General features: G+C 37.4%; 2 protein-coding genes across 2 annotated transcripts in view; one reads left to right on the top strand and one right to left on the bottom strand.

Moving 5' to 3' along the window:
- LOC139940337 (nicotinamide/nicotinic acid mononucleotide adenylyltransferase 1-like) overlaps window positions 1-10,600 on the bottom strand; it is a 44,855-nt gene extending 34,255 nt beyond the window's left edge. The window contains exon 1 of the mRNA XM_071936543.1: window positions 10,411-10,600. Within this exon, the coding sequence (XP_071792644.1) occupies window positions 10,411-10,600 (190 nt within the window). The remainder of the gene's footprint in view (window positions 1-10,410) is intronic.
- A 283-nt stretch (window positions 10,601-10,883) lies between these two features.
- Window positions 10,884-19,527, top strand: LOC139940335 (nitric oxide-associated protein 1-like). The gene is made up of 9 exons (XM_071936541.1): window positions 10,884-12,557; window positions 13,033-13,245; window positions 14,526-14,658; window positions 15,143-15,294; window positions 15,827-16,050; window positions 16,802-16,933; window positions 17,621-17,737; window positions 18,758-18,875; window positions 19,331-19,527. The coding sequence occupies exons 1-9, from the start codon at window positions 10,886-10,888 to the stop codon at window positions 19,513-19,515; spliced, it is 2,946 nt and encodes a 981-aa protein (XP_071792642.1). The 5' UTR covers window positions 10,884-10,885; the 3' UTR covers window positions 19,516-19,527.
- Window positions 19,528-20,154: the final 627 nt, after the last annotated feature.

The raw sequence follows: 20,154 nt of genomic DNA, 5'->3' as shown, positions 1-20,154 counted from the left end.
CCCATGTTGGGATTCGAACTGCGGTCCTAGAGGTGGAAGGCGAGGCTAAACATGCACTGACCTGGGGCTAGCATACTTTGATATAAAGATAACAATTTACCCAGTCAGTTTTTGTTGTGATTTTATTGATAAAAATATACATTACATTAAAATGCAGAGAACAACTATGAAAATTGGAAAAAGAGACAACCTAAATTGAAAGCTCAAAGTGTGGTAATGCAATGCTATTCAAAGGCGCAATGTACAACAAAAAAAGTTAACCATTTACAATCACATTATACATTAGAACAATAAATACTGAGACAGGAAAACCAAAGCAATGAAGCAGCAATATATACACTGTAATTTATATCCGTTGAAGACAAAAGTGACAGTGTCTTTAAACAGTTAATTCCTGAAAGTTACAGTTTCTTTAACACGTAACACAAGTACTTAACGCCCCTCATCCATGTGCCTCACATACATGTAAGTACAGTTTATGAATGTGCGTACTCAATACTCAAGACATGCTAGTGACAACTTCCCTAAATGTCGGCTACAACGTAACCTTCAAACGATCCAGAAAACTCATTTAGACGTGGCGACTTGGAGTCAAAGCTGGTGAAAATTCAGCGTGTAATTTGTTACCATGCGAGTGGAATCCAATTTGTTTAGATTTAATGGTTGGAAACTTCCGCACAGGTTCCTTTAATCTGAACGTGGATCACTTCTTTGGTTTGATACAAAATTTCAGACCTGTTAAATTTCAGACCTGTAAACACGTCTGAAATTGAAAACCAAAACTTTGGTTTTCTTACAGAAAAGTGATAGGGATAGGGCCTATGTAATGAAACCTAACCCAGAACTGTCTTGTATACAATAAATTTAAGGTGAGTTTGCTTACTAAAAGAAAACCATAAATTGTGCAGAACTACTGCACATTTCTAAATGATCCTAATCACGTTAAGGCATAATAGTGAAACATTTGTGGGTGAACATGGGTGTAAACAAATAGATTTAGTCAAAAAGTGGTAAACAACAAATTTGTTACAAAAACTACTAATTTTGAGTTCTGTTTCATTCTCTATAAAGTAGTGGATTGGAATGATTAGGAAAGTAGAGTTTTACAAATTTGACATTTTGCTTTGTATTTGGAGCTGTACTCAAATCACCATTCTGTTATGCAACAAGGGGAGATATTTTGATGCAGTGGCAAAATTACTTGATATGCAGACTGGTAGTATGGAAGTTGATTTGAAGATTGCAGTCAAAATGTTTAATTCATGAAGTGGAGTCCAAGGAACGTGAGGTAGCATAAACGAATAGAGATTATTAGGTGGATTAAATGAGCATCAGGCGTCTATATCTTATGGGTATATCACATGCATGATTCAGTTCAGTTTATTAAGTTTATTTATTACTCTGCGAGAACTTCTTGATAATTTAATCAACAATAAGCCACTGCATGGTGTTGGCACGCCAGGCAGCTAGATGTACGCACACCAGGCAGCTAGTAGATGTACTTGATTTTGTTTTGTATGTGTTTTGAGATCTGATTCTCATAGTGTGCTTTGTTTGAGATTTTACATTCAGTAAAGTATAACCCCTACACAAATTATTTGTATTAAGCCCAAGGTATTCTTGTTTAGAACGTAATAATGATGTAATTAGATTATAATTTGCTTCCTTTTGCTCATATAATGATTAACAGCAAACAAACAAAAAGCAACGCTTTCAAATTGCTGTACATATTTTCAGGATACTAGCTACATGTTTTAAGCGGCTTCTTTAAAAGTATTCATTGCTGACACAAACATTATCTGAGAGGTTTTATCAGAGACAAAAACAATATTGGAATAAATCTCTACTTTCCTTCAACTATTTCTAGGCACACACTGTTCCACTAGGACTTCAAAGGCAAGGACTTTTTCCTGAAAAGGGCACTTCCATTTTCTGATATCAGAAAAGTCCATGGGACAATTTTGTAAGTGTACTGACGCAAACAGGCGCCATGGTCTGAATGAAGTTCTAGAGTGCTGGTGGTCATTCTTCATGTAGCATGACTGTTATGACAAGACATGTCATAAACTACAAGTAAAAGCAATGGCTGCAGTGCACTTAGTCAACACTGCTGTCTGTCCAAGTTCCGTTACTGATTTCTAAAAAACACTCAAGATATTGGGTTGACAAATGTACAGCAACCTACTCCAATATCACTTGATGAGTTGCCCATTTGAAGTTGATGAAATTTAAATTTGAAAACAGAGGTTGGTAGTGTACAAAGATTGGTAATGCTGAAACAATTCCCAAGAAGTGGTGCACAAATAGAGATTCCCGACCGAGACAGCAATAGCACTTGAGTCAAACATCTCAAGGGAAAACAAATTTAAAACCGGATCTACCTTTGATGCAATAAGGGATTTGCATCTAATCAAAACAACGTAAAGCCAACTCCCAGGGAAGCACACTTGTACATTTCTTGGTTAATTAGTTAGTTCTTGTAAATTACACAACCTATCTACAGGTTACATAGAACTTTGCATAGCAAGAAAAGCGCAGTGGCTCTCCGTCAAATTTTCTGGCTTCTCTCTCACAAGTTGTTACGGTATTTTCCACAAAATATTGAAATGTTGTTATTATTTATAGGCCCAAGTACAATTTAGAACTACAAGTACTATCATTTACACAATTCCCACAATTTGCACACACTGTGTACAAATGTAGGAACACCTACATCAAATATAATTTTAAAAATGTAACTAAGTGAAAACAAAAAAGCAATTAAGCCATTTGTCAAAACATTTCAGAGTTTGTGGCTTCCAGCCAAATCTACACTAAATTTGTCTTTTCAAGACGTCAAGTTTTTTTGTTGTAGAAAATAAGACATGTTGACATTTGAGTGACGTTGCCCCTTCCATTTCTCAGTAAATACTACCCACATACAGTGTGTGGGATGAAGAGTATTGTTGATTGCATGGAGTCAGGTAGCGGATTTAACACAATCTGCTCAGCAAACAGTCTACCAATCTACATCATGAACGCACTAACTGGAGAAAATTGCTTGTTCACGGCTCTTTAGATAAAAAGCAAACATTCTACACAAATACTGAGTCAGGAGATGAAGCAATGGCATTTCAGGTTTCTGTTGGGGTTTCTATTACAACAATTTAAACTTTTGTTTTGCTTCACAGATGTTGTTTTTCAATCAACTGAAGCACCTAACAGCCTGCAGGGGTTTGATTTGCACCTACTTTATATCATTCTGCATGTACTTTTTTTATGGAAAATATTAATAAACCAAATGTTTTTGGCCAACAATGTCAAGATCTGTCAAAAACAGCAAACATCGGTAAAAATGATCCAATGATTAAAGACAGTAGACACTATTGGTAATTTTCAAAGACCAGTCTTCTCACTGGCTGTATCTCATCATATGCATGAAATAATAAACCTGTGAAAATTTGATTTCAATCGGTCATCGAAGTTGCGTGATAATAATGCAAGAAAAAAACACCCTTGTTACACGAAGTCGTGTGCTTTCCGATGCTTGATTTCGAGACCTCAAATTCTAAATCTGAGGTCACAAAATCAAATTCAGAGAAAATTACTCCTTTCTCGAAAACTACGTTACTTCAGAGGGAGCCGTTTCTCACAATGTTTTATACCATCAACCTCTCCCCATACTCGATACCAAGTAAGGTTTTATGCTAATAATTATTTTGAGCAATTATCAATAGTGTCCACTGCCTTTAAACTTAAAATAGAGAATAAGCAAAGGTATGAGGTACATGGATTACAAATAATGTCTAACAAATAAATTAATCTCTAGTTGCACAACCTCCTGAAACTCTCATCAACACACGTAGGCCTATGTCTATAATTTCTTTGAAGGAATTTGTGTCTTAAAAACAAAATTGAACAGCGATGATTTGCCATACACATTCCAGAAAGAAGTTTAAGGCCTGTACTAGTGGTATTACATGTAAATATTTAAAAAAAAAAATCAGTGAGCTTTTAGGAAGAAGCTTGTAGTATTTTCTTATATGTACACCAATCCTTTGTCTTTGACTCGCTCATCAATCAATCACTCTGAATGGAACTGGAGTATATTGAGGCGCCAAGATGATTCCTCTAATTCAAAGCCTTATTCTCATCTTACTCCGACTGCCTCATAGCCTGCGTTCTTACATTCAGTTTCTCATAAAATACAAAATCATGACAACATATCCAATATCTCCAATGAATGGAACAGTTGGTAGATGAACTTGCAGGCTAACTAATATAAGTTGACATGCTGGAATGAGTAATTCCTATCAATCATCCATGTGCAGCAGATGTAGCTCTAAGGTTAATGAGATATTTCAAACAGACTTCTCTTCTTCAACGCTGTTCAAGGTCTACAAGTTGCGTAATATGAAAAGACATTTTTAAAGTTTCTTATCAGACTGAAGAATTCGCTGAAATGTACATACTTGCAATAATTTGACTTATTTTATTGTACTATTTATGAGAGTAAAATATGCACCCATGTACACGTACATGTATTCAACTTGCTCACATTTGTTCCACTTCACTGGCCATCATTTCACTGCAAAGTTCTAAACTGTAGGTTTTGTTTGTTAGAATTAGTACATGCTTCAGGAGAAGTCACTTTTTGGGATTCATAAACAAAGCCACAATATAATAAAATGGTATATGTAATTCAGAGAATTCTCATTCCTGTATAATGCAACTAGTGTTTTTATTCCTTACAAATAATACAACCAGTGTTTGTATTCCTTTGGGGCAATGAGATACATGTAGCACGTTTAAATGTGTAAATAATTAAATGAACCTCTGAAAATAAAAGGATACCTATTATTTTTTAATGGTACAAGTGTACAATGTACATAGGTGATGGTAAATGCATTAAATGTAACAAAAAGTAGCACTCTTCAACTGACCCTGTTAACAAAAGAGCACTTCCGGTTGGACAGCAGTTTACAGTCTGAATTGTCAGTTACATGTAGATGGTTCCATACAAAACACAACTGTCGGCAAGCTAGTCAAGCGATAAAAAGACCTGATTGCAAAATAACTTTACACATACGTGTTTCAGATTGAATGAATGGAGTTAAACCAAAGTGGGTGTAGTGTAGAACTGCACTGTATTCCACAAGGTGCAATGTAGTACAGTGCAGTATCTAATGTATAAATGTTCTAACACAAGTATCTTTCAGTAAATGCCACAAATGCCATCAGTTTGACATCTATCTAGCAGGTTCTACAGTATGGAATTACAGTACTACAAATACATGATGTAGTTTCATTTCAAATAAAACCGTTCCAAATGATCAAATTACGTTTAATGTATTCAAATTCTAAACTGATACACACTTGGCACAATTACGGATGACCTTAAGATATGTTGCTGAAAAACTATTATAAAAGTGTGTTCTAATTCCCCAAATTGCAACAGTTTTCAAAGATTAAAAAAGACTGTGACATAAAAAACACACAGCTTTACAGATTTGGAATGCTTGATTGTTTTTAACCAAAAAGAACCAACAGTTATACTGTACTCATTTGGTTCATTCATTTGTACATGTAGGCTCCCTTTATCCTTATAAACTGTTTGACAGCACTTAGAATTGTCACTGTTTTCACCTACATGTACGGTAATGTATTAACTGTGGAGTCCTCTTTTGTAATTGTTAATTTTGTAATTATTTTAAGTAGATATTCTCTTGATTATTTGAACACTATTCCCAAACTTTTTATTCCTGTTCAGTTGTGAATGTCCGAAAAAAAAAATGTCGCTTAGCTTCTTGCTCATACTCCCTATAGTCCCTAATATTAATAATAATAATTAATTATTTAAGGTCAAAAGGTCAAAAGGTGTTTATTTGACCCTAAGGTCAAATAAAGCCCATACACAAAAATATTTGTGTCAATTTTTTAAACAACTTTTTATGACATCCTTGTTCTGTCTACAAAATTGATGAAGAGCATCTCTTGGAGGGCTTATTATTTTTTAATCATCTTCTTCCCATCTCAGGTCAGTGAGCCGTGAAGGAATAATCCAGCAAGTCAAAATCATGAAGTAGTCTAGATGATTGATAACAACATAAGATGTGTACCCACTTTCACAGCGCTTATAAGATGCCATATGGCACCTGTGGATAGTGTACAAATTTGTGTGGGCGACCAGTTTGTCGGGAAAGGTGTAAAAATTACCCTATGGCTTACGTGTCCATGCTTAGTTCTACCCAGTGGGACACTATCACTCAGTGAACCAGTTGACATCTTCTTTAAAACATTGTTGTGGTACATGTACATGTACATCAATCATCCATTATTACACATGTACTCATGTCACAGAGCAAACTACATGTTACACCATTGAACAGATCTGTGCCAGTCTCTATTATCTTCATTTCTACACAAGCTTCAACCTGTATCATATTTCAATGTTATTACATAATGTCGAGATGAGAGAGTCATAACTATCTTAATTGTAAAAATTGGCAGGTCAAACCTGACATTCAGAAAAGAATTGAACAATGCTGATCAATTATGGATATTTTCTATTCATACCCCCCATGGTTTCACTATTCCTATTTTGAGCTTGTCACTTTGGGCAGCTGCACGTAGGGTTGTTTAAAGGGTTGTTGAAGAAGGGCTGGGCGCACAAGCTCATGTACGCCAATTTTATTATGCGGAGCCAATTCATAGCGATTTACCTGCCGGTTTTAAACAGCCCTTTAAGAGCTTGTCACAACCCTTTAATTTCCTAAGTAATAAGAAGCTAGAATCATAAGTAGTTTTTGAAATAATAAATTGTTACTTCATCATTGATTTTCAATAGATCTTATTCATAACAGAACACCGCCAAATGAGTCCACATGATTTCTCCCGCAAACACACCATGTACTTGATATTGTCAAACCTATTGTCCAGATAAAAACATGTATCTCTTTAACAGACTTCATGTCTCAGTACATTTTAACTTTCAATTAAGTTTATAAAATATTCCGTGCACAATGTACATAGTGCATTTTGGGTCAAAGCACTATTTTAACAAGCTTGGAGCCAAGTAACATGGTTAGGACTAACCATCCATGGATAAGACCCTTAATGCACTACTGTGTACATGAACAGTACTTGACAAGCGCAACTTGTGCAGTAATTACTTCATGAAACCTGCACTACTGTGCATCCTGTACAATATTTAGTCTCTTTAACTGTAAACAAGTGGATTTCACATTCTGACTTTGAAATTCATAAACAAATGTTTCCCTTAATTACTTGTTTACATGTACACAGTATAAAACAAAATGGTACATTCAGTGATATGTTCTGCTAGTTATAGTACATGTATGCATATTGCAAAGTACAATCAAATCATGATATTCCAAAGGTAACGATGCCACACCTATTTTTATTTTCCAGAGAAGAAGCAATAATGTAGCCTAACCACAACAAAAGACTTTGACTCTTTAATAAACATTTCTCAAGTTCACTGTAAAAAGTACTAACACTGTAACAACTTGACAGTCACTAGTACAAGGTACATGTAGGTTACTAACCAACAAGCGTGCTAAAAATAGCTTAAAATTCACCATACTTGTGTAATGTACACACTTAGGCAGATGTAGTTATGTCTTGGGAAACTGAGTAAAAATGAATTTGGATAACAATCAACCCTCCCAGCATGATACAGTGTATGTAGATATAATGCATTCAAACTTGTACAAACCCACTTCCAATTGTTGTGAGATCAATGTGTTTTTTTAATACCTGATTACAGTAGCAGTAGCTTTGTAAACGGATGTAAACCGACCTTCATTTCTTTCTTTCCTTCCTTCCTTTAAACATTTCCCTCTCGGTAAAACCTTCTTGATATGACTCACCAACAACACCCAGATAATAACAATTTCACTGAAAAGAACATAATAGCAAAATTAACAATGTCTGGGTGTGTGGCAATGAAGTACTGTACTTGTAAACGGAATATGCGAGCAATCGTGAGCAATCTTTTTTATTTTGAGGAAGTTTTGTGGCATAACTTTGGGCTCAACCTCATTCCTCTAGGCAGCAGGCAATATCAATCCCTCTTGTTATGATCCAAAAAGGTATTCTCCGATAAAACAGTGGTAAGATTAACACTCACATAAGAACAAGGATGTTTCAGCTCCGGATACATGATCATTGTGAGGTTGTTTTTAAACACTGTGCTTCATGAGTGGGGATTGCCAAGTGGCTAGACCCACTCTGCATGATATTATTCAACCCCCGCCCCCCCCCCCCTTGATTTTTTTTTTTTTTTTTTACGCCATCCGAGAAAAAAATCTTGGTTCGCCGGGGAAAAAAAACAAAGAAATTTTTTGGGCAGAAACTTGTTTGTGGGAAAAAAAGTGTTTCAAATGCATTAAAAACCTCTTTAGCATACTTCAAACTCACATGAGGTACACAGGAGATGTTGCTGGTTAATGTGGAGGTACGATTGTGTCAGACTTTTTCCCCCCCCCCCAAAAAAAAAAAATAAATAAAAAATTCTGGCTAATCAAAATCCTCCCCTCACGACTTCTGCCTGTTGTTTTGAGTCTACACTCGTGGAGCACATTCAACTAATTTGCCAAACGAATTGGGAGAAACTTGTGCGTAATTCACGTTTTGCACTCTGTCGTATTGCAAAATTATTTATTGTCAGCTGAATCTTCTGAGAGAATAAAAAGCATATATATGCACAATCTTCAAATTTGGGCTCTGTTTGTATGCCAGCTCAAGTTGATAATTCTGAAAAATTGCATGCAATCTGAAGATTGTGCATTATTTTCCCCGGTCTGGTCCCAATGCATGAGAAAATGGTTGTGGTGTGTGAGAGAGTGAGACAGACCCCTAATGCGCGAGTCTCACGCCTAATGCGTGAGACTTGGTAGGTCTGGCCCCCTATGCATCGCAGATACCCACAACTCATGCACAAATTGCGTCATCTTTATGTGGTCCTAACTTTTTCATAGCATGCATTTATTTTAAGATATTTATATTTTATTTATTTATGCAGTCTCAGTTATCAAGGTCTCAAAATATTTATTAGCATAAAACCTTACTTGGTAACGAGTAATGGGGAGAGGTTGATAGTATCAAACATTGTGAGAAACGGCTCTCTTTGAAGTGGTGTAGTTTTCAAGAAAGAAGTAATTTTCCTTGAATTTGATTTTGAGACCTCAGATTTAGAACTTTAGGTCTCTAAATCAAGCATCTGAAAGCACACAACTTCATGAGACAAGGGTGTTTTTTTCTTTTATTTTATCTCGCAACTTAGACGACCAACAGGTTTGTTATTAAATGCTTACATGTATGTTGAGACACACCAAGTGAGAAGACTGGTCTTTGACAATTACCAAATACATTAGTGTCCAGTGTCTTTAAGTTTGTTAAAATGAAACTTTATCACTTCCTGAACCATCCAGGAAAATTTAGCTATTAAATATTAAAAACAAAATTAGCAATGTAATGTATTGTTATGTGTAAGAGTGAGTTTCTTTGTAAAGTGTAGTAAGTCTAGCTATTGTGCAGCGTCTTTGGAGTGTATCCCATTTGAGGTCCTGTAGTACTTCGGTTACACTACTGGTCTTGCAATAATTGCTTTTAACAAACCTGGTTGCACTTCGTTTATTTTTTTTTGAGGTTGTTGATGTGCACTTGTTGACGAGGATCCCAAATAGCACTACAGTATTCGAGCTTTGGCTGAACAAGAGTTGCATACGGTAGGGCCTATTTCTTTATTATTATAGCTTTGGTACAATTCCAGAAATTTCTAACCATCACTTTTTCACACAACTATCGCAAACAGTGCAACACAGACTAGTTGCGAGTACGCAAATCTGCTGACTAGCTGACTAGCTGTCGAAATTGTACGTTTTTAACCATTTCGCCCTGCACACATTGCGGGAGCTTCGTAACCCTCTGGCCTGACGTCCGTCGGGAGGAGGGTTAACGTTATCGCAACTAAACACAGACATGACCAGATGACATTATTGACAGGGCAGAGGCTGCCAAGGAAGAACACCACTTTTTTTAACAGATAATTATAAAATAATAATAAATATAAGAAAATTTGAGTGCTACAAAATAACCCTGCCTACTACTCAACTCAACAGTCAACAGTGTGACGAAACGAAAGTAAAGAACACACGAATAATCTTCATCATACTGCTGCATTATGTGTATTCAGATTTTAACATGAACATACGACACGTACGACATGATTCATGCACAGCATGGATTGCGTACATACAATTACAAACACCGACTGCATCATCATACCGTATCGGCGTCATTTTGGCCAATGTAAATTTACCGGTTTTTAACTAACACCACCTTCAGAAAAAATACAAGTATTTGAATAGAAAATATTTAAAACAAAATAGGCTAAATTCCACTTACCAAACATCCGGAGATGCATGTTTGTGATGGGGTTAAACGACCCGCAAGCCAGCAACACAACTTTCGTGGGCGCGGCCATCTTTTCGCATGAACACTGAGTGCTCATGGGTAATGGATCCTGGACCGCGGAATCCGAAGTTTTGTTAAACTTGCGACTGCAAATTGAGATGAATTTGAACTTGGATGGCATTATAAAATATAAAGTACTGCGAATTTTATAAACTGTTAATACTTAACGTTAAAAATAAACGATTCTTGTATTTATAGGAAGACGACTGTACAATACAGTCTTTGGAAAAATCGAACGAGGTAGCTGACTGGCATTGCACGTGCGAAGTGTTTACGAAATGCACTCGCATATTCTGTAAATCAGGACGTTGATTCCCCGGTTGAATTACTTAAAATCATTGTTTGCTGGAAGACTGTTTCGTCAAACGAGTACACAACTTGTATAACCACTGTGGAAGATTGTAAAATGATCCGTTGTCCACTACGTTCGCGATGGCTTCCTGCAAGTTTACTGAACGTGAACCAAAGCGGCCGGCAGTGTGCGCTGAGTCACTGCCCGGGATTGAGTGGCAAGCACCCGGTACATCAGAGTTGCGTCCACGCTCCCCGGATGAGGTTAAACTGGGCACCACTGTGTACTATGGACAACCCATCACCGCCTACGCACAGTAGACAAGGGCAAATGAAATCATCCAAGCGGTCACTGACAAATCTCAGTTCGGGCACTTGTTTACTTCCATGGATCAAGCCAGTGCCATTACACTCAGTGAATAATTATCAGGCTGCAAATTTTGTTAGTGATGCCTCATCAAACAGTGGCAAGAAAGCATTAAGAATTGGAAAGTCAAAAGTGGGTCAATTACTAGCAAGCAATCCTATGACCAGAGGAAAACCGAAGGAAGGTAGATTGCGAGAAAGATCAACGATTCGTCCTCAATTTACACAAGAAAATGAAAAGGATGAAATTGACATTCACAGCCCAGAGGGGGCCCTCCAAGATTCTCTACCTACTGAAGATGAATTGCATCAAATGTTGTATCTCAGAAACAGCAAAGATGCCCCAACAAAACTACACAAAAAGGAGTCGCATCGTTCTGTTGATGATGTCAAGGAAATGAATGCTTTTGATGAGCAATATTTTCAGAATGTAGCAAATTATGAGAATCAATCGATGGTAGATCAAAGCAGTCTTCCAGTCAAGCACACCTCTTGTGATGAGACAAGCAAAGATAACACAAATGAATTTGATCGTCAATATTTTGGAAGTGTGCAAGACCAAGTTCATTTTTCAAAGGAAACAAGAAATGGTCCGAAGAAGTCCACACCAGTCTACATAGACACAAACTCAGCAGAAAATCACATTGATAATCATGCTTATAGCGCAAAGACAAAGGAAGCCATGAAGCTTTTTGACAAAAAGTTAGGAACATTGTTTGAAAGCAATTCAAATAAATCAGAAAATATCAACCTCAGATCGCTGTTTGAACCTCATGAAACCTCAACCACATTCAAGAGGATTGAGGACGACCAAGATGACCACAAGGAGGTTTCATTTGAGATGGAGACAAGTTTTGAAGACACATCTCCTGAGATGATATTAAGCAACAGACCCCTGAAAGCAAAATTAGAAGCTGAGCGCAAGTTCATGGAGTCAAAAGAGGAGTTCCGTATTGGGGATCATAACTTTGCAGACCTTGAGCCCGAGATAATAAAAGCTTTGAAGACTGCTTGGGAATCTAAAACTAAAAGGGTGGTCAGAAGAAAAAAAGAGAAGAACAAGATATTCGGAACACCAGATCCTAATTTACCATCTACCAACGTTCCCTGCTCAGGATGTGGAGCTATATTCCAAGGGCATGATGCTAAGCAACCAGGCTTTATGCCAAGTGAGAAGTTTAAGGAGCTCTTGGATAAAAATGGACTAGAGAGGGCAGTATGTCAGAGATGCTGGCTAATGACACATCGTGAGATGGCTCCGGATGTTAGCATCAGAGAGGATGACTACCGAGATATTATTAGCTCCATTAGGAAGAAAGAAGCCCTTGTATTGGTTCTTGTTGACATGCTAGACTTCCCTTGCAGTCTGATTCCAAACCTGAAGGAGCTTGTTGGGGAAGGCAAACCTATGGTTATAGTGGGTGAGACATTGATGTAGGAGGGTCAGGGACTGGACTTCTGGGCATAGACCAATCACTAGAGGGATACCTTCACGAAAGATTTTCTTTTGAATCTGTGTGGGAAGTTTGAATTATCGTAAATAGTGCAGCATGATATATCCTCCACTTTGTACTTGGGAAAACCTTCCCAAATCCTTATACTGTCTTGTAACTGCCCAGATACAATTTGATAACAAATGTAACGTACAATCTTCAGGTTGATATAGTTTATAAATAACCGCTGCTGAACATTCGTGTAGGTGTGTTGGAAGATGTTCATCACACTTGAGTGGTCAACCGTTTGGTCACTAGCGATTGCATATATAATGTTAGAACAATTTTGGTAATAAAAACTTCTCTGTGTTTGTTGTATTATTTTTGCCATCCATAACACACAAGAATAATATTAATAATGTTACTTTCATCGTTTGCTTTTGTTTTTCAAATTTTATTTTAGGCAATAAAGCTGACCTGCTCCCTAAGGATTCTGAAGATTGTTACCAGCGCATGAGAACACAGTTACTACAAGCATGTGTTGATGCTGGGGTGTGTAATGGTGACAGTGTCAAACACGTTGCTCTCATTAGTGCCAAGTCTGGCTTTGGCATTGAGGATCTCATCACTGCGTTACAGAAGAAGTGGGGCTCACTGGGAGATGTTTATCTCATAGGTAGGTGTATTCAAACTTAAAGACTATACCATTCTCGAGTAAAAAGGGCACTTACAGACCATGTCACGTACATGTATGACATCACATGCTTACAAACAAGCCACAGAGTTGCCTGGGGTCAATTCCACAAAGATATAGGCCCTAGTTCTAACTTAGGACTAGTCCTAGGACTCTGTGGGAGTCATTTAAATCTTAAGGCTAGTCAAAAGTATGGATGGGTTGGATAAGACTAGTCTTAACTCGTTATGACATCCAATGTTGGACTTCATGCAGGCATGGTTGGTACACAGCTCAAAAACATGCGTTTCATTCAATTGCACTGTTAGAAGCTTGGACAATGAGTAAAGGGGCGGTTCTAAAAGTCTTGACAGACCCGTGTTATTGTTGTAACTCTTGAACTGATGTGGAATTTTGTATACAAACTATTAAGTCTTCGGTATGACCAGTGCAATATCTTGCCTGCCAGGAACTGACCTGGTAATTAATAAGTTCTCTCTTTTTGTAGTTGTTCTGTATTTGAAAATCAGAAAGTTTACTTGTTGTAGAGAACAGTTCAACTATTATGAGTACCCATGATAATGGGGGGGATTATCCTCGGTGGCCACTGTTGGGTATGACTTATACATTTCTCATTGGAAATGTCTGTGTTAATTTCTACACTGTGCAGTGATCTATTACTACATAGAAGTACAATCCCAAAGATCTGCTCCATCATTGAAATTTGAACTTTTCCTTTTTTCCTGTCATTGCTAGGTTTCATTGCACTGACTGTAATTTGTTGTGGTTAAAAGTTTATCAAGTTATCATTGTTTAAAAACTTGATAAATGTAAAAACTAAAATGGATTCTTTGTGGGATATGCGGGAAAGGAACATATAATAAAACCATTCTTATATAGCGCATATCACCGTGAGGTCCCTATGCGCTGTAAAAGGAAATCAACAATTATTGTACAAAGTAAACAGATATGATTTTAACCGGGTTTTGAATTGTTCTAATGTCTCAGCCTGTTTGACAACCTCTGGAAGACTGTTCCATAACTGAACTGATGCATATTGGAAAGAGCGGGAATTGTACGACTTGGTTTTGATAACAGGAAGAGTCAGCAGAGATTTATTTGAAGATCGCAGATTTCTGGTTGTTTTGTACTCCTGAACTAAGCTTTGAAGAAAAACAGGGGCAATACCATGGATAGATACATTGATAAGTTAGAACCAAAACTTTAAAATCAACATTGCTAGAATATTTTTTTTTTACCATTTGTTACATTTAACTCACCAGGAACAACGAATGTTGGAAAGTCTACATTGTTTAATCATCTCCTTAAGTCTGACTACTGCAAAGCTAAAGCATCATGGTTGATCAGTAAAGCAACTATCTCACGATGGCCAGGCACAACGCTCAATCTACTCAGGTATAGTTCATATTATATATTATACATTTATTTCACAAACTGAGATGATTGACAGATCATACAAAAAAGAAGGGCCTATATGAAAATTAACATTATTACAGGTGCATAAACTCCTTCCACCCTCTTCATATCGAACCTCAGACAGCAATTCATAGATACAGCCCTAAGATGTGAGTTATTATTTACTTTCAAACCTAAAGATGTGTGTGAAATATTGTACACCTTAAGATGTGTGTGAAATATTGTACAGCTTGAGAAATGGTCTGGAAAATGCGGGATGGGACTTGGAACTAGTACCAACTGTATTATAAATGCTTCCTTTCTAATTAATGGCAAATATAAATATTGTGCCTCTATACTCTAGTGATAATCTCGTTGATAGTTGCTAAATCAGTTTACCTAAATTGAAACTGAAGTGCATAAAGTGATGGGCAAACCATACATTGTTGTTTACTGTTTTCTTCAAAATGTCACAAAATATCAGGTTTCCAGTTGTCAGACCAACTGCCGAGAAAGAAGCTTTGCGACAGACGAGATTACAGGCAGAACGGAAACAGGCAAAGGCTAAGGAAGAGTTGAATAAGAAACAGCGCAAACGGGATGTTGGGAAGCTGGATGAAGAGGCTTATGTCAGAGGTGAGGAAGGGTTGATGGAGAAAGATCCATTAAAGGTCAATTGACGCTACTGAAGAGATAGATTTATGGTAGAGGCTCATCACCGTGCAAGATTAGTGAATGGAGATTCATACAGATTCAGCCGAAAAGTGGATGGAGTAAACACACATGCTATTACCCAGTGTTGTTGACTGGAGTCACTGACTTGGACTGGAGTCAGACTCCAATCGCCAATTTGTTTGACTTGCGACTTGACTTTAGGAAAAATGACTTGGTTGCAACACTGCCATTACCTATCAATTTTTACATGGTAATACCTTTGAGGTAGGGTCAGGATTGTTTTTAGGGATTGTTTGGGGGCTTATTATTTTTGTTGAAAAAACCTTGTCGTACACTCGATACTTCTCCTATGAGCTTCCGATAGTCATTAGAGTTTAAATGTCTGAAATGGTTTATGTAGCAATTTTGATTGTTAAAAGGAATTGTGAGATAACATGTAGGTTTAAGCATGTAGTCTCAAGAAGCAAGTTTGTTGTTTTCTTTGTTCATGTAGGTTCTGTTGGAAGATCTTATGACATTAACGTACAGAAAGATGAGATGGAGTTAGATGATAGTGATCCATTCTCAATCACAGTCGGCAATGTGTCATCTTCGTCCTCTTCCAGTCAACTGGCTCCTAAGATTATCAAGGAAAAGCTTCCGTTTTCATTCAGGGATGAAGAGTTTGATCTTGGCCGCTGGTTTTATGACACCCCAGGATTGATCAATGATCAACAGGTTAGAGTTACTTAAAGGAACACGTTGCCTTGGATCGGTCGAGTTGGTCTTTGAAAAGCGTTTGTAACCGTTTTTTATAAAATGCATATGGGTAGAAAGATGTTGTAAAAGTAGAATACAATGATCCACACAAACATGCCTCGAAATTGCGTGGTTTTCCTTTTACCTCGTCGACTAACACGTCGGCCATTTATGGGGGTCAAAATTTTGACTCCCATAAATGGCCGACCATGTTAGTTCGCACAGTAGAAGGAAAACCACGCAATTTCGAGGCAAACTTGTGTGGATCATTGTATTCTACTTTTATAACATCTTTCCAACCATATGCATTTTATAAAAAACGGTTACAAACGCTTTTGTTTTGACCAACTCGTCCGATCCAAGGCAACGTGTTCCTTTAATACTCATCCAATCTGTCTGGAATCTGTTTACAATACGCAATTTTCACATCTTCCGAACTCCCCCCACAAAAAAAATGCATAAAAAATGAAGGCCTTGATGATGAGCATAATGCTCATTGACAGAAAAAGTGTGGGCTTTCTCAATGTAACTTAATTCATCTGTATCTAAACGATCACCAGGTTACGGTGCTAGCAACTCAGTTAATTCTAACCCTGTGTTGGCGGTCTCCCTAATTTATCAATATCTTTGTTCAGGGTAGCATCTAGTGTATCCGTCACAACACTAGTCTTTGTCATTCTTAGGAATTTAATGGGACTCTTAAATGTTAATTTTTGTTTTTTCTTATAAGATTTTGACCAAGTTAACATCGGAAGAATTGAAGGCTGTAGTGCCAAAGAAGGTTCTTCTTCCTAAGACTGTGGTGATCTTGCCTGGTAATACAATCTTCATCGGTGGAATGGGTCGTCTAGATTATCTAGAGGTAAGAAGATTGAATATATCCTGGCCCTCTATTGGTGGAAATAGAGTCGTTCTGTCTGGATGAGATACTTGATTCACAACATCCCTTAACATCAAGCTCCTATGAATCCTCGATTCTGATTGGTCAACAGCCATGTAAAATGGCATCACGCACGGCTAACTGTTTTCCCATGGTCGGCCATTTCAGGAGTCAAAATGCGTAGTGTTTGTGCATCTAGTGTGTTGGGTCATTTGTTGTGGCGATACAACAAAGCACACAGATGTGCAGCAACCCAAAATTTACTACAAACTTACTTGTAACTACTTTAATATGTAAATGTTTTTTCAAGGCATTCATTTATGAGAGCTGTTTGCAACCACTCTGTTGTAACCATCAGGAAAATGCAACCAAACTTATTTAAACTCAAAACAATAAGTCCCTTTTCACAGTTTGCAAAATGTAAGGAGGAAAGAACACTTTTTGGTGTTAAAACAATGTGTTCTATTATGTGGGATTGTGGAATACAGGAAAATAAATCATGTTTATGCTCCACATTTGAATTGAACAATGCAGAAGGGTTAACATCTTTCATATTCAATCTGGGCTTGTATAATAACTTTAGTTATTTTCATGGCTATAAATGTTACTATAAGTAGTTTTGACATTGCTGTTAATTCTTGATTGATGTTTTCTCTGTCTCTGTTGAAGGGTCACAAGGCAGCCTTCTTCACAGTCTTTACTTCTAAAGCTTTGCCAGTCAGTCTTGTCTCAACAGATAAAGCTGATGAGCAGTACCAGCACTGGTTGGAGAATGGTCGCTTAAAGGTATTAACATTAGGCTTTGATTGATATGGAAGTGTTGTGGCCGAGCGGTTAAGATCACCGAATTCAAACTCTGGTGTTTCTGATCAGCAGAGTGTGGGTTCGAATCCCCAGCCATGACACTTGTGTCCTTAAGTCAGACACTTAACCATTGCTTCATCCTTTGGATGGGATGTAAAGCCGTTGGTCCCATGTGTTGTGTAACGCATGTAAAAGAACCCAGTGCACTTATCGAAAAGAGAAGGGGTTCGCCCCGGTGTTCCTGGCTGTGGCTGCTTGTAAACCCTCATAGGGTGCTCAATAATTGGGTCTCAGAATTCATCATTGCAATTACCTATCTTTCTGAAAGTTTATATATACTCAGCGTCTTGAGTACCTTGTTTGGTAGATCGTGCGCTATATAAGACTTTGATATTATTATTATTGATGCTGATATAACTTCAGTTTTAAACTAATTGTGAAAACCTGGTATATAGGGTCTCCTAGTACTCAGTACAAAGATGGTACAGGTGAAACAAACCATCTTAACCCTACGGTATCCTTGGGCAATTAAATCAAACCAAATTTTACACTGTCTATTGGCAGGGCTGGTTAAATTGGCCCTTTCTATCAGGCATGTCAAACTTTCCCAGTTACAGGGATATTCACATGTTTTATTTCCCCATCTGCGTTTTTCTTGTCAGCCAAGATATCATGCTGTTATGGCATTCGCTCCACACTCTTTATCAAAGCTTTAAAACCAAAAGATTACCATGTTTTGTGTACTGCCCTCACATGCCTGATTTATATCCATGGGTATTGGTAACAACACACCACATGACCTTTAGATGATCTTTTTGAAAGTTTACATTTTGATCAAAATAGAGTTAAGGAAGTCGTCTTTACATCAGCTTTGGAGTCTTTGTGTATGCCCTGACTGCTGTCACAATTGTTGTCATTAATTATAAGCTCTGCAAAATCCCCCCATATACTCTGTCTAAACGTTTTCTTGAGATCGTGACAATGAGTTTGTTGCTGGTTCAGGTACCTCTAGGGGGTAAAGAGAGACTAAAGACGCTACCTCCATTGCAGCCAATGGAGATGACGGTCCATGGAGTAGGATGGGACTGCAGTGCGGCTGATGTACTCTTCTCATCTGTCGGTATGTAATACATATTCCTTCTCTTCTAAACAATTGAAGTAGCCAAAGTTCCAACTTCAGATGTCCTCTTCAACAATATAAATTGATTTGTTGTGTTGATAGTAGACAACATTTATCAACCATTTATTAAATTTCATCTTTGAGGGGGCAAGGCTATTTTCAGTTTTCAAAGAGCACTTCCATTAGATAATCTTAAAGTCAAAGGGAATCTTTTGAAGGGGCACCAAGGCAAAGTCGCGGGGAAACAGGAGGCCATGGCCTTGGGGCCTGCGTGTAATTCCGTGCCTGCAAGTGAAGTGAATCCTGACTTGAAATCACCAATTTCCAGTAAACATTTTTGAAAAAGTTTAAATGTGCTCCACCTTGGATTTTTCGATTGTAACATCAAAGATGAACTCTGCTTAATGCTGATTTACAGGAATTTGAACTTTTTTTTTTTTTTTTTTTTTTTAAAGGTTGGGCAGCAGTAACAGCGGCTGATGGAATGGAGGTTAAACTACGAGTCTACACCCCCGGAGGGTTAGGCTGTATTCTTAGACGCCCCGCCCTTCTTCCTTATGTGGTCAACCTAAGAGGGAAGAGACATGCTAAGACCCCATTCTTTAGGGTGGATAGAGAGAAGCTGTTGCGCTATTTATAGACTGAAAATAAATCTTAAAATGTTTTTACAATCTTAAGTTTGAAAATGTTTCTGGGTTGTACATACAGATTTTGGACACAAAAGTCAAGGTTCGTTCATAACAGATTTCCCGTCAGACTGTTTTATTTTATTCCAAATCATGGGTTTGAATTGATGCATACATCTCTTTGTCAGTAGAATCTGAAAGTATATTACTGAACTGAAAATTATTGGATGAAAATAAATATGGAACAAGAACCTTCTATATTCTCCAGAAGACGATCAGAGCATACTGATCGAAACGTCAAGTTAATCCAACGGTTCTTTTCAGAACCACCCCAACTCATTTAGAGATTGTTATTACATGGTGTTACCACAAACTCTTCTATATCTTCTATATTGCATTTAAGTTTTGTTTGTCACACCTACATTAACATCTAACATATTACACAAGATGCAGTTATTCCATTCAGAGAGAGCATTTGTGTGCAAAAACAGAAATGGCTGTTGCAATTTGCTTACTCTCCAAAAAGACCTGATGTATAATTGCAAACAAATAGATATTGGACCTACGTTTCAACCCTAGCAGAGTCTTTCTCAGAGGCATTCGCAGTTAATCAGTTTTAAAAAGCTGTTAAGCAGAAAATAATGCTAGCAAAT

The sequence above is a fragment of the Asterias amurensis genome, chromosome 8 (assembly GCF_032118995.1).
Source record: "Asterias amurensis chromosome 8, ASM3211899v1".
In the NCBI taxonomy this organism is placed as follows: Eukaryota; Metazoa; Echinodermata; class Asteroidea; order Forcipulatida; family Asteriidae; genus Asterias; species Asterias amurensis.
Note: the sequence above shows the minus strand (reverse complement) of the source record. Positions and strands in the feature narration are given on the sequence as shown.

Coding starts and splice junctions, on each gene's coding strand:
- LOC139940335 (XM_071936541.1), top strand. CDS start 10,886: ATGATCCGTTGTCCACTACGTTCGCGATGGCTTCCTGCAAGTTTACTG. Junction 12,558..13,032: donor CAAACCTATGGTTATAGTGG/GTGAGACATTGA, acceptor ATTTTATTTTAG/GCAATAAAGCTGACCTGCTC. Junction 18,876..19,330: donor TGTACTCTTCTCATCTGTCG/GTATGTAATACA, acceptor TTTTTTTTAAAG/GTTGGGCAGCAGTAACAGCG.